This window comes from Mizuhopecten yessoensis, unplaced genomic scaffold (assembly GCF_002113885.1).
Source record: "Mizuhopecten yessoensis strain PY_sf001 unplaced genomic scaffold, ASM211388v2 scaffold5459, whole genome shotgun sequence".
NCBI classification, from domain to species: domain Eukaryota; kingdom Metazoa; phylum Mollusca; class Bivalvia; order Pectinida; family Pectinidae; genus Mizuhopecten; species Mizuhopecten yessoensis.
In genome coordinates, this window is record NW_018406060.1 from 209570 (window position 1) to 225594 (window position 16025).

Sequence of the window (16025 nt, forward strand, 5' to 3'; positions counted from 1 at the left end):
CCACCACCTAGGGATGCTTCCAGTCTAATATGGTTGATATCCATCACTTGGTTCCAGAGAAGAAGTCGCTTAAAGCAGTTTAGCCAAATTGCCCCCTTTTGGCCCCGTCCCTCAGCCCCCTGGGGGGTCAGCCCCACCATTTGTACAATTTTGAATCCCCACCACTTAGGGATGCTTCCAGTTAAATTTAGTTAAATTCCAATCAGTGGTTAAGAAGAAGAAGTCGTTTAAAGAAATTGTTGACGGACGGGCGACGGACGGACGGACGCCACGGTATGGCATAAGCTCACCTTGGTCCTTTGGACCAGGTGAGCTAATAATGGACTCATCCAAATCAATGCATGGTAGAGTCTACTAAAGTTACATATGGGTGAAAGGGTTAAATGACCTAAGCTGTTAATAGGATGTTATATATATAAACGAAATAAAACCAAACCAAACCCCTGTGGGTTTGACTCGCCCCAATATCCTCAGTCTACACGGTATATCTATGTCTTCAGCCAATGTACCCACCTACCACAAATGCATCTCTCTCCTGCCCCAACTGGAGGACATCAGATTCAGTGATGTACCCACCTAACACAAGTGCATCTCTCTCCTGGCCAACTGGAGGACATCAGATTCAGTGATGTATACCCACCTACCACAAGTGCATCTCTCTCCTGGCCCAACTGGAGGACATTAGATTCAGTAATGTACCAACCTACCACAAGTGCATCTCTCTCCTGGCCAACTGGAGGACATTAGATTCAGTAATGTACCCACCTACCACAAGTGCATCTCTCTCCTGCCCCAACTGGAGGACATCAGATTCAGTGATGTAACCACCTACCACAAGTGTATCTCTCTCCTGGCCAGCTGGAGGACATCAGATTCAGTGATGTACCCACCTACCACAAGTGTATCTCTCTCCTGGCCAACTGGAGGACATCAGATTCAGTAATGTACCCACCTACCACAAGTGTATCTCTCTCCTGGCCAACTGGAGGACATCAGATTCAGTGATGTACCCACCTACCACAAGTGTATCTCTCTCCTGGCCAACTGGAGGACATCAGATTCAGTAATGTACCCACCTACCACAAGTGTATCTCTCTCCTGGCCAACTGGAGGACATCAGATTCAGTGATGTACCCACCTACCACAAGTGTATCTCTCTCCTGGCCAACTGGAGGACATCAGATTCAGTAATGTACCCACCTACCACAAGTGTATCTCTCTCCTGGCCAACTGGAGGACATCAGATTCAGTGATGTACCCACCTACCACAAGTGTATCTCTCACCTGGCCCAACTGGAGGACATCAGATTCAGTATATACCAACCTACCACAAGTGCATCTCTCACCTGGCCCAACTGGAGGACATCAGATTCAGTGATGACCTCCTGTTAATGCATGCTAAACATAAATTATCAGATTACTTACTTATTCAGGAAAGTTATTCTGCAGTTGTAGGCAACGTTTTTGTGCATAACAGGCCTGAAACAAGAACATTAAATGCCTTAAAAAAGGGAATGCCAAAAACTATTCTTAATGCAAACCTATAGAACTGTAAGCCATAAGCAAAATATGGATAAATGACCCTGTACTTCCACAAAAATAAAGTTAGTTGTAATGTAGAGTTAGATTATGTGATAACAATATATGGCATATTTCATATAAGTCTATCAAGAGGTTTTCTGAACATCATTCTGGACTTACTAACATGTTAATCAGACTTGTCTAAAGATTTTGCAGCAGGGCATAACTCCCATAAAAAACAGCTTAACCGTTAAAAAAATACATACAAATGTAGCTAAAGTTTCCTTTCGCCCGAACACCAGACCTAGATATTTTGACATAAAGATATTTGGTGTGGGGCCAGAGTGTACTGCTATATGAAAACGAGGAATTCTCAGACACCGTTTGGTATCGGGGAGTGACTAAACAACAAAAAGATGCGGTCCGGAAATCATCTAAACAAGAATAATATATTCCGTGTTCGGTCCGGATCAGTATGGTTTGTTGATTAGTCATCCCGGGCCCATGACCTACAAAAATGGCATTCACTCAGGTGGGAAATTTTGAATGATTGAAAATCGAGGACTCTACTTATGGAATTTAGCAGCTGTTGGTGATAAAAAGAGCTGATTTGGATCAATAAATAATCTGNCCGTTCAGGACTAGTAGCGTTTTAAAGGAAAAGTTGATGGACGGACAAACGACGGACGCTGCGGTAACGCATAAGCTCACCATGGTCCGGACCAGGTGAGCTAAAAATGAAATGAGCAAAATAACACACCTGTCCGGTGATGTCCTGTATCATTCGAGGCAGGAAGTAGTCCTCTGTCATCTTACGTTTGGACCAACCTGTGAACCAGCGCGTCTCTCGATAATTGCCATCATTGCATAGTGCTATCTTTGGTCGGATCAATAGAATTTTTCTACAAAAATAAAATCAGTTAAGTAGGCTTAATAATCAGGATCAATTGTTATGAAAGGTGAGTGGGTTAACCAAAACTTCTTGTATGTAAATATTTTGCGTAAGGCCCATAAATTTAAAAAAAACATGTTTCAGGTAACATGACTGAAAAAATAGGGTCGGTTGGTCTGGATTAATTTTTATTAAATTACGTTGTTTTTTGGACGGGGGTAATTTATGAAATTCGAAAATCACCAAACATATTTTCAGTCTTTTAATATGGGACTTAAATTTGGTTTGATCCATGCTTATGAAGAAGAGAGGGTATGTATATAGTTGCCTAGTTTGTTCATCCATCAATTTTGTACCCGTGGGACAAGTTACCCCAACACTGGATGGAGTGCATTCGAGTGAGATAAAATTGTTAGGGTTGGTGGTAAAAACTAAGGTCAGTCGGGGTTCCTGAAACAGACATATTTTTCTTTTTTTGCCTAACCAGCCAATAAAAAGTTTCGTTTTCAAAGTTAAATTTACATATTAGTAACATATTTCTTTAATTTCCTTTCTTCAATACAGTTTTGAACTTAACAATTCTAACACACACACAGTACATCATTTGTTTCGGTATCTCTGTATATGTATATCTCATGTGTACAAAGTTTATTCAAGAATTATGGCCAAAGGGAACTAGTATATGCTGGATAGCTTGAGAGAAGAATGGCTTACAAACACAATGTCTTAAATTGTCTTCCTTCTCAATATCACACTGATAATTTCTTTCTCTTAAGAAAGATGTCTCTTGCTCAATGAGCAAGTCCAATCATCAACCATTGACAATATGTCATACTAGGGGTGTCACAATCTACCTAGAGTGTACGTAATACAACATATTGCAATACAGAAGGAAAGAATTGCGATACATATCCCAATATATTGTCATAGGAAAGATTTCTCAATTATAAAAACAAATTATCTTGTCATAATGATATCAGACTGAAATATATATCACAGGGATCACACAGATTTATGATTTTTCGTTAAACCAACCATTGATTATGAAATTTTAACCGATTACCACCACTTTCAAAAGAATGTGTATGGTTATTAGGACATTTATTAGAACATATATAGCAAAGTTATTAAAAACAACTTGCGGATAAATAAAAATTGAGAAGATTTTCAAAACATAGTGCAATTCAGCGTTATTTCATTTAGAACTGTATTGCAATATATTGTGATACCCCTACGTCTCATAATGTCAATATACTGATAAATCACTGCTGTTCAAAATCCATGCTTGAATAGACGATGTCTAGATAGTCCGGTACATTTCAGCACATGCGAGATACAGATTTTACCAAAGTGTTTTGTAGTTGGTCCAGGGTCACCTTAGTTGATGACTGAACTTGCCAGATATCTTCCTCCCCATAATGTCTAAATGACTTTTTCCTCATATTGTTCTCCATCATCTATCACATATCCCTCTACTTAACATTCTTGTTACTGGCTTGTCTCTCAATTTATACTTCCAATCTCAATGTTTTCTCCTGAAATATCTCTGTCTTCCTCCGCATCCCTGCTTCAGTCATGACATCCACCTAACACGCCAACATCCCTCTGTATCCTTTCTCAGTCTCCTAAATACCCCATCTTGTAGCCACCCCAATAGATATTCTCTCTTAATAATTTACCTCACATTCCTACATCCTAAATGGGAAAAAAGTATCCCTGGCCATCTTCTTTCCCAATGTTCGTATCAGTGTCTCCCCTCTTTCTATGCTCTAATATCTTCTATTTCAATATTCAATCACAAAATCCACCCCCCACCCACCCCAAAAATTATCTCTCATCTCAAGGTTAACCCCAATACCTCTCAACTCAATACTCACTTAAGTCTTAGGCACTGTCCCTCCATATATATAAATCTCTTCTGTTTAACACTCCAAGTTTACGTCTCTCGTTGAATTGACACCTCTACCACCCCACCACCTACTTAAAGTGCTGCTGTGTCAAATGATCATCCCTGTTTCCTTGCATTGTCTCCAATATATATATATCATCTCAAGGGCACTCCCTCCAATAAATTTCCTTTGCAGTACCCCAAACAAATCCCTACAATAAGTCTGCCATTCTACTGTTTCCTGTACTTAGGTACTGTACCTCTATAGCTCCCCTGTGGGTTTGACATACACGGATCGAGGCACTTCCTTAACCCTTTCACCACTGTAGACAACAAGAGGCCCATAGGGCCTGTATCACTCACCTGGATATCTAAGCAATCATGGCAGAATATTCTCCAAATGAGATCCATGGGAATATGCCAGACCCCAAGGCCAATCCTTGTAGCATATATATCTGTATTCAATTTTTCATGCCAAGCAATTTTATGTATGGTTATGGGGTGGGGATCTCAACTGTTTCCAATCTGTGACTCAGAAACTAGGTTCCTACGGTTGTGGCCAGACCCAAGGATCAACTCAAATATCATANTTCATCGATATATGTGAGTTATGTGTTGTGTCATAGTAGATTTTTGCTGTCAGCATCTCATAACTCTCCGTTACCAAACAGTGTCGGAGAATTCCACGTTTTCATATAGCAGTGCACTCTGGCCCCACACCAGACATCTATATGTCAAAATGTCTAAGTATGGTGTTAGGGTCAGAGGAAACTCAGGCTATTTCAGTCCCAATCTAGCCGGTTTTGACATGTTACACTGTAGGATGAAATAAAAATCTGGGACTTTATAATGCATACTAATGTACATGTATTTATATTTTCAATTGTTTGAACACCATTCTGAAGCTAATACATTTGAAAGGAAAACAGGGCTGACTTTACAGCATTTTTCCCCTCAAAGATTGAATTCCTCTTATACATTGTACATTAATTACATGAAAATGTCATACACTATCAATAGACACACCTAAATGAGTATTACAGGGGTTGTTTTACCATAGAATTGTCTAGTAAATAATGTATGCACACAAAAATCCATTTTCAGTACTGTTCTTGCTGTATTGTGTTTTTTACAAAAGTATACACAAAATTGTAACACAGGAGCATTCAACTTTATTGATCATCAACAATTGACTCTAGGAAAACATATTCAAAATTGTGCCTTTGTAGTAAGGGGTCATGAAAAATTGAATAACAAAATACATCTTGCATTATATTTAAAATTCAGTACTTAGCTGACATTGGCAAAACCTGTAACAGGCCAGGAGAATGTTATGTTGAAACTAAAGTAGAGTTTACGACAAAAGAGAGTGTCTTTAAGCAGACTTAAATTTTTAATAACATTCTTACTCGGCAAGAAATTCATGAGTATTTACTTCCCAAAGCAATTTATTTACGATATCTAATAATGTAATTCAGGTTTCTAGTCAAAAACTTTTAAGGGCAGGTACAAATACGTAAATAAGAAAAATAATCAGAAAACAACCTTGGGATCTAGACTTTTAGGCAACATAAATTAAGCCATCAATAAATCAAGCCATCAAACTTTTAAAAAACCTAAAACACATAAATATTTAAATTACTACAAATGCTTTTTGGAAAACTGTAGGGGATGGAGAAAAAAAAATGAACATGTTTGCCAAATATCAAAACCAATCTGTTATTACTGTGATGGGCAATTGGTTTAAATTTTAATCGATAATTAGTTTGTTGTCAGAAGTAGTCAAAAGATTGATGATCAATTGCATAATCTATTTATAGTTTTATGGAACTGAATACCAAAATAATGTGAGAACACTAGTACTACTGTGACATCAATAGACATATTTGTTAAGTATACATTGGGTTTCATTCTTTTAAAACGAATGGATTTCAAGCAACTTTTATGCAATTAAAATGACCTCCAGTGCATACTGTACATGTATATTCATTTGACCATGACACTTAATTTTTTAAAATGATCCAATTATATCGATTATTGAATGTGGAATCAATATTCAGATCCTGAAAGGGTAAAATTGATTGATTTTCCATTATAATCAATCATCAACCCACTACCATCAATTATACAATCCATTTTCATGCTAAATGTATAGATAATCTGTAACAGGTTTGGAAAATGCTTTGTCCATATGAAAATGGATTTATGATATATCAATTATGTTGTATAACTGGGGTTTTTTATCCCAACTTTTTACACTTTATATATTGGTAACAACACGTTACTTGGGGGTGGAGACCCAATGTCCCTGGAAGGAAGTCAGTTCCATAGTGGCGGTAGGGATCCTAGGGTGGTTACCTTAATGGTATTCAACAGTGCTCATCAGGGAAAGCAGAGCAAATGAAAACAGAAATGATGAGCAACAACACCACTGAATCCAGTACAAAATGTAATGTTTGATTTATATCCTAAGTGCTGACATGTTTCGGCCAAAGGGAGGCCGTCTTCAGAGCACAGTTTATATTGGTTTATTTTGCTTCACTACATGGAACTTCACACACAACCTGATATGAACACCTACATGCCCACGTCACAGAGGATATCCTGTGTCTCTGGAGATGACAGCAGGTTGGCCAACACTTGCCAGCTGTGTAGGAACGTGTCACTCTCCAGGAAATGGTCTCCACATCCATACCCGCTATTGACAAAACAAACAAAACAGTTTTAAACATTTTCTTTCACTTTTATTTTCAATTGACGATAAACCCCAAATGGAAAACCCCAACATGCAAAAGTCCTTTTTGAATTTTCCTTCCCAAAAATTTTCAGTAATTTAAAACTTTAGTAAACTAAAATGTATGATTCATGGAGATATTATTAATTAACACATATTCTAGTTGTACTTTGTTTATTTCCTTGGCTGGTAAAAAAGGTCTGAATATGTAAGGACCTTTTTACTTACAGATGCTTATTTCATATTTACACTTTTTTTAAATAAGACAAATGAAATTCATAAATAATTGCTTGGCAATCTCACATGAATATCAAAATTCCTATAATTTTTTGAAATTTTCCTTCGCAAAGAGTTATCCATATTTCAAATGTCTGTCATATTTTTGATTTGATTTTAACTAAACCTTACCAAATTTCTAATTCTGGACCAAGTCTGTATTTGGCTCCCAACTCTTTGGATTTCTGTATACCTGATTATAAAACAATAAATATATGTATATCAATATCATGTATGGTCATGGACAGCATTATATCTTATCAATCATTTTGATTTAGCAATGTTATCTTTTTTTTATATACATTATGTATATATTAAGCAATTCAAGTTTCTTCAAGTCACCTTTAGTCTCAAGTGAACAGTTCTCAAAATGAAATAGTTTTACCACGGAATTAGATTACTTTAGTCCGAGGTTTCACCTACATTGTATGTTATACTACTCATGATCATGTCACCGTGGTGAAATACTAGTAATAATAATAATAATAATAATTTTTAACAATATTTTCTCTGCCGGAGCAGAGGAGGCCGGATATTAATGTTATGTAGCGAATGCATTGAAAAATAATGACCTCTGTTACACTCAGTGTGTATACATTTCCACTGTTTTACCTGTCGCCGGTCTTTTTTAAGCATATCTGCTTCTTGACCCCATTATCCGGATCGTTACTTGATTCAGTGCCAGACTGCCCAATTTCTATACTATATTTCGTTACTCAGTGTATGGTTAAAAATGTTTACTCATATGTCACTTGGTCATATACTATTTTATGTTAAGGTTTATTATGTAAAAACTATATTCCACGCCGTGCTATTACGATATCCTTGTTTTGACTGTCACATATTCAACAGATATCATATAGCACATATTAAAACAGTTTCACGCTTGTAGAAACCTTGTCTTCAGTTGATGGTTTTAAGACTCGTTAGTAGTAGTTAGTAGCAATCAGGATTGAATTTGATATTTATATACCTCTCTAGTAGTTGTTCAGTTTGCTCTTAAATTCGTTCATTGATTTGCTGCTCACCACGTCCTCGGATAAGCTGTTCTACTTCTAGTCATTAATTGCTCGGACATTGCAAGTTGTAACAGTTTTTCCGGCATATCAGCCTAGCATTTGGTTTTTGGAGTTTTTTGCTTTGCCCTCTAGTTCGTTCGGAGTTATTTGTTATGAAAATACCCTCCTTTTCTGGTCTGACAATGCATGATGACTCGTTAGCTTTATAACATTTTACTATGAAAATCTAAATTGGGCTAGTTTATCCTTCCCGATTCAAAGTGTCCGTGTAATCTGATTAAAAGCATCTGTTAGCAGTGCTAAATTTACCCTCAGAAATGAGGCCAGCACTACTTCACTAGGAAGAAGATCTGTTGGACATGCATGGTTTCGTTTACGTTCTGTAGTAAACGAAGCCATGTGACATGATTTTAAGACAGATATGAACTAAATGATGCCAGCTGTCAGTAAATTTTACATATTTCTAGTTATTATAGATATAATGTACCGATAGGGGTATAATCAATGTACGCGAAAGGATGAAGGAGAGGTTGTTGATGCCGAGGGGGTCATAGTGCTTTCAGCTGCAAAAAGAGCAACAGAAAGAGACAAGAATAAAATATTAATTATCTTACTCTCCAAAATCCTTGCCATATTTCCTTCGAAATCCATAGCCCATTGGTTTAGGGTACATGTTGCAAGTGTTGCCGTTCGCCCCATGTCCTTCTGTTCAAGTTCACAACACGCCTATCCTTCAGCGTCTCAGCAACCGAGAAACAACCTTCTGCTAGCAAAAAATCGATCGGTTCGTTTCCTTACCTCCTTTGTAGAAGAGTTCCGGTTACTTTGAATATCTTTGACTTTTACCTTGGAACGTTGTTCGGAATTTCTCGGGAGCGACCGTCGGTAGTTTCTTTTGCTCCATCCTTTATCGAGTTCATATTTTATCCACCGTATAACCTGATACACAGACGTATATAAAGCCCAATACAATGTTAGTTTGTCGAATGGACTCTGCAGTTCTGGAACAAATGATGGCATGTTTTGGATAATCTTAAATTCTTCAGGCAACACTGAAGTTTGCCGCAATAACTCAGATTTAGTCTGTGTATTTATTACTGAGATATATATCAGATTTAGAATCTTTATATTTTAAAAAAAAAGGTATTTGGCCAGGGATGTATAAACCACAAGGACCTGGTAATTTGTCACAGCACAATATATCTAATTACATGGTCACCAGAGGAGCACGCAACTACTATTACTTAAATATATTGATATTGTTAGAATTTCAGTCGGTGCATGGGTTTGTATACGTTATATCCCAATACTGGGATATAATACGTGTAACGTACCCAGCGACTGAAAGCCTAACAAGATCAATACTATTAGTAGTTGCGTGCCCCTGTGCCTTAAACTGAGCCTGTGATAAGAGTAATCAGCTTACATGTTTTAGGGGTTTATATAGTAGTCGCGTGCCCCTGTGCCTTAACTGAGGTGATAAGAGTAAGCAGCTTATATGTTTTAGGGGTTTATATCAATTTTCGGTAACACTACATTTACCGAAAGTTTATCTAAACCTCTAAAACGTGTAAAATTACTCTGAACACCTTGATTTAGGTCCAATATAGCTGTAACAAGATTGAAGGCCCCGGGATCATGAAATACTACTGACCCTCCCTGGGCGATGGCTGTTCTATTCATGGAAAAGACATACAGGATACACACATTGTTTTGAACTAAATGCTTAATGAGTGTAATTTAATTTTCTGTAAGATGAAAAGATTCCTAAAATGGTAAACATAATTATTGAACTGCTTTCAGTTGGCATTTATTGGCAATATGAATGGCAAATGAAAGCAGTTAAATGCTTAAATGACCGTAAACTGTAGGTACTCAATAGTAGAGCGCCCATTATGTAATCTTATGGTATATATAAATTGTTAGATACTCAATAGTGGAAATACAGTTAAATATGAAATTGAAAATAAAAATTTATTTGACAATTCCTTTTAGTAAAGGAGAGTTGGTCGGTTACTTTGTGAACTTGGAAATCGCACTGCGGGTATACATATATATATATACGTATTGCTATTATATCAGCGTTAATTGTTCACATTTATCTCTGTCTGTGTCGGGGTAGTTCATTGTTAATGGTTCTTAAGATTCAATCCGGATCCCCCAATGGTATTTCTGGAGTATATATATTATATTGTATATGTCTCAGTGCACTCGGTCAGTCAGCGGTCAGTCCGTCAATCAATCCGTCCACGTGCCACTTTGTCCTTGGCATATCTAAAACTCTATCACCGGCAATATGGCCAAACTTTGCATCAAACTGATTAAAAGCATATCCTACACATGTACACATGTAGGATATGATTTTAATCAGATTGAACTTTGCATGTGGTGGAGTGTTTCTGATGTTGGGTCTTGACAGTTAGAGTTATGCCCCTTCGTCCATCGTGCATCAAAGTCCAGATGTAGGTGTAGGCCTAGCTATGGGATAGTGCAAGATATTGAAACAATTATTATTTAAAGTAACTGAGCTTATGATCTGTAAAACACATCTAGAGTGGAAAGGGTGGGTGGAAGCTTTTGGAAAATTAACTCAGACAACGGTCTTTATTTCAGTGTTAGTGTACATTTCTTTGAACGACATCGTTGGAGGTATTTGATGAGCCATTTAACTTTTTACACTGTTTATTTTTGGTATCATTTAAGTTATATTATCTATGAAACGTTTTCTGTACTTTCTTTAACCATTCTACACAGTTAGTGATGATTGGTGACCTCTACTGAAGACTTAACGGTGAGTCAGTGGTACCGAGTTGAAAGACTTCATATAATTCGCACAAATGCTACGCATTTAGGATAGAGGTAGTCCGAATTATTCTTACGTTTTTTCATATCGGTCTGTCGTCGATTAACCGACCGACAGACCGATATGAAAAAAAGTCGATAAAACGTCAGAATAATTCGGACTAGGATAGAGGTTGTCATTTTTGGGCACTGTTTTTCTGCAGAAATATCGTCTTAATTAAGAAAGGAACCACCGAAAACGTACGTAGTAACAGAATTTTTAAGGTGTTATCTATGTGTAGCATTGAAGCGCAGTGTTGAAAACAATTAGGCCCGGCGTCTGTTTTGGCTTGATTTCTATTTGAACAGAGTCCTTGACCACGGTTTCGTTGTTACGATTAAATGCCGTGCTTACGCTTTACTGTTCCTAACCAGTGAACAGTTAACAGTAACCTTTATGTTTAGGCGACAATGAGGCAAAAGTTACATTTTTCGATGATATCCTACATGTAGGCCCATTTGCTTTCATTCTATCTATTCCGTCTTTGCGTATTGCAGAGTTATCTTCTCTTGGGAGCGGGTATTGATTGTTACGTCATTGGTTTGTGTGAGAAAATGACATCGGTTTCTCAAAAATTGATGACGTTACTCTCACAAACATGTGACGTAATAATCAATACCTGCTCCCAAGAGAAGATACCTCTGCAATACGCAAAGACGGAATGCCAGACGCTTGGCTAACTTAGACAATGGATTGACTTTCAGAATGGATTAAATACATCTGATGTACATTCAGAAAAGCTTGAAATGCGAAATGGAAAAAAAATCTATATTTCTTTACCCCGATGTCCAATCCAAAGGAAACTGAAAATTTATTACAGCTATATTTTGACCTTAAATAAGGTGTTCAGAGTTTTCTTTTACGTTTTTAGGGGTTTAGATCGACTTTCGGTAAAAATTACATCCCCAATGAGTATATACGGGAAGGGAGGAAAGACGTTACTTCCCTGCATCAAAAACAATATTTCTAGTTGATCTACGAAAAAATGCTTAGTACCGCTGGAAAAATTGATAATTTTCTTTTAAAAACCTCCTATATGCACGTTAAATGTATTTTCCTTCCGTGGACATCATCTCCGTTTCCTCCAAAAACACACGCCATTTCAGAGTTTCAAGGTTTTTCGCAGTCATCGTGCCACTTTTTTTGTATGTTAATAAGGTTGACGTCAGCCTCGTGCCGAAACATGCAGTGTTGGTTGGTTTAGCGAAAAAAATGGCTGCGCTTTCAGCCAGTCACACCACGGGTCTCGGTACGTGGCTGACGCCAACCTCATTAATATACACAACAAAAAAAGTGTCACGATGACTGCGAAAAACTTTGAAACTCTGAAATGGCGTGTGGTTTTGGAGGACATATCAACTAGAAATGTTGTTTTTGATGAAAGAAAGTTAGGTGGGGTCGACTTTTCGACATCGAGAGCTTTCCGCCCTTCTCGTATATATGTTCATTGGGGTTGTCATTGTTACCGAACGTCGATCTAAACCCCTAGAATATGTAGAATTACGCTGAACACCTTAGATTAGGTCCAAATATAGCTGTAGCAAATTCTCAGGTCCCTGTGTCGGCTATCTTTCTCTGCAAACACACACAAGAAAAGCTAGACTTGATTGATGACCTGGGAAACTCTGCCTATTTTCTTGCTTTAACAATCTTTCCAAATACAATTAATGATAAGGATATGGGCATACCATCCTCGATACTCCAGTGGTACGCTCTCTTACGTTGTCTGTACCATAGGGGCGTGATAATTTGTTACAGCTATATCAAGTTGGACCATAACTGTAAAAAAAAACCTGACCAATCGGTTGACTGATAGGCCTATCATTACATAGGAGCGACATCCGACTTCGAGGTCGAATCGCTAGCCGCGTGCATTGGTGCAGAGAGCTTCTTTAAGAAGAAAACAATCCTTGCTGTGTGCATTAGTGATACCACCGGTAATTGATTTTTGCCGTTAGGGGGGAAAAAACATCAGATAAATAAAATTGATAAATAAAGTGGGATAAAAAACTAATTCAAAAGAAGTCCGCCTCGGAACCTGACCGGGCTCTATACGTTGTTTTTTTTTATATTAATTGGGTATGGAGGCCGATCAGGGTTCGGACCGGTACGTCCTTTATTTATTTATTTAATGGCTAAAATGAAGTGCTTGTAGTAATTCATCGTAGTTATATAAAGGATCTTACATGAGTTTCCATTTCATATGAGATGTTAATACGCAAAAAAATGTAACATGGGTATATTCACTGGATAACACAGTGCATTAGGTGATAAATGATTATACGTCAGACTGCATTTTCAAGCATTTTAAATAAACATCTGTCACACATACGCTTTTGCTGACTGTGTCCCATAGTTGTCATCATCTTGACAAAGAATCTCATTGTCCATATTTTATCTAGAAAATAATATCCGGGTGAGAAACGAAAATTAGTTTTATTGTGCTTGTTTCAAACATCCGGTTTCATGTGTTATCATACTCCACGTGCTATTTATGATAAAAAGAAAGCTCGCTACAGCAGTACTGAACCTATTGAAAACTTATAGGATATGATTTACAAGTCATCCATCATGAAAAACTATTCATATAACCATACCATGATACGTGTACTGCATTGGTTTGTGTGAGAAAATTACGTCGTTTTCTCAAAAATTGATGACGTTACTCTCACAAACCAATGACGTAACAATCAATACCTGCTCACAAGAGAGGATAACTCTGCAATACGCAAAGACGGAATATATAACGATACATACATTTGATATGAAATCAGTAAAAACATATTTGACTCGTTGATATACCGATAGGGGTATATGTGTGGTTGCTTGGTTCGTTCGTTTGTTGGTTGGTAGGGTGGTCGTATGCATAACCTTCTGGGTACTGCTGTGTCATATTGATTCCCGTACCACGGCCACAACTGTAACTTAGTATTGGAAACTGTCTTTTCAAGCATTACTAACGCTTTAATATATCATTTCTGGAAAGAAACCATACTTTGTGGAATTTTTATGAGAAATAATAAAATAAAATCATCAACAGTGATCTGGGTGTAACAAAATCAGTGGGCTAGTCGGGGATTACATCTCGGGACTTGAAACAGAATGTTTTACTATCGCTCTTACCGACTGAGCGTCCTGGTCAACGGAAGTGCTCTAGCCCAACTGCTACAAGTTATCAAAGCGGAAATTCAGGGGAGGTAACTGTACATAGGAAAAAACACAATGCAGTGTGACAGGGATCCTTAATCATCATATTCCGTCTTTGCGTATTGCAGAGCTATCTGCTCTTGTGAGCAAGTATTGATTGTTACGTCATTTGTTTGTGAGAGTAACGTCATCAATTTTTCGTGATCTAAGTCCGTGATATTTCATATGTAATATTTTCGTCTCTGGTCCTACCGAACTCAATGTTACTTTTGAAGATCTATTGGAAACTCTAGATGAACAGTTCGACATTACGCCCACGTACGTACACCCCTTGAACATGTCATGGCAAAGTCAGTGAGCGCCGCCTTGTGGATGATACAAAAAGACTAGTTTGGTCCGTTGGTGTAACATCAAAAGTTGACTTTGAATATGATTGTCGCTCATCTGAAATCTTCAAATGACATGAGTCAGCACAGCATTTTACCCGAGACCAGTCAAACACAGTGTATCTAGCTTCAGCCTTCAATTTTCCACGACATACATGTATTCCAGTGGTCCAGAGAGCGAAAGTGAGCGTTACCCCTTGAACATCGAGGATGTGTAACTCCTTGAGTATGTCAAGAATGTTAGGAAACTAGCTTGGAGACTTCAAACGAGTAGTGACTATGTGGCACTAGTTCGATTTTTTATGTCTGTTTCTAAAGACAGTCACGCCGCCACGGTAACTCAAAATTTTATAAAAAGTTCATTCGCCAACAAATGGTTCTATCACAAAACAATTCAGTCTAACCGCAGGTACTAGCCTCGTCTGTCAATACACCCATAATAAAGTATAGGCATCGTCTGTCATTACACCTAGAATACATTATACATTGGTGTCTAGACAGACGAGGCTAGTACCTGTGGTCTAACATATTACTGTACATAGATAAAAAAAAAATACCCCAACATATTTCTTAAAAATAACCTAAACCTATTGCATCCAAGCTTTTCAACGACGAGCAAACGCTTTAACAGCTGAATTTGGATGACCTTAGCGCCACTACTGAGTATGTTTCCGGATCTACTGCCCGGTACCGGGTTCTAGATCATATCAGTTTTAGTGTGTCTCATCGTTTTCCGGTTGGGCCCCCCAGTAAAGCCGTGTGTCAGCAAAAGTGTGTTTGTGGTTTTTGTCTCTTACTGGCGTGGTGGCAGCGCTATATATGAACTCACATCTTCCAACAAACGTATGAAGAAACGAATCGTCCACGCACAATAAGGTACAAACTAAAACCGCATCGTAGTGTCATTTCTACTGTGGAACGCACTTGAGAAAAAAAATGGCTAACACGCACAGGGCCCCGAAACAATGGTGCCTTACAAAAAATGAAACGGTCAATTCTTTTGAAAATTGGAGACAAAATCTCATGTATACCCTTTCTTTAGATCAAAACTTTGCCCCGTTTCTAGTTGATGGCGTACAATGGCAGAAGAAAACGAGAACAACACAGCACAGGGGTTTTGTGGATGATGGCGAACCTGTACCCGAAGGAAGGCGGCGGACACGTGATCAAAAAGTGGGAATGTTGGAATTAATGTTAGGACAGATTGCTAACTATGCCCCCATAATTTCTAGAAATACTATTGTGAAAAATTCCACGTCAGTTGAATTTCTTTGGCAGCAGATTCGTCTTCATTATGGGTTTCAGTCAACAGGGGCCCAT

At 37.9% G+C, this 16025-nt stretch overlaps 1 protein-coding gene across 1 annotated transcript in view; it reads right to left on the reverse strand.

The window, feature by feature from the left end:
• The window catches only part of LOC110450691 (glutamine-dependent NAD(+) synthetase-like), a 34747-nt gene extending 25628 nt beyond the window's left edge, over positions 1–9119 (reverse strand). The window contains 5 exon segments of the mRNA XM_021498324.1: positions 2282–2450; positions 4005–4025; positions 6877–6999; positions 7444–7504; positions 8945–9119. Coding sequence (XP_021353999.1) covers positions 2282–2450; positions 4005–4025; positions 6877–6999; positions 7444–7504; positions 8945–9029 — 459 coding nt within the window. The 5' untranslated portion in view covers positions 9030–9119.
• Positions 9120–16025: the final 6906 nt, after the last annotated feature.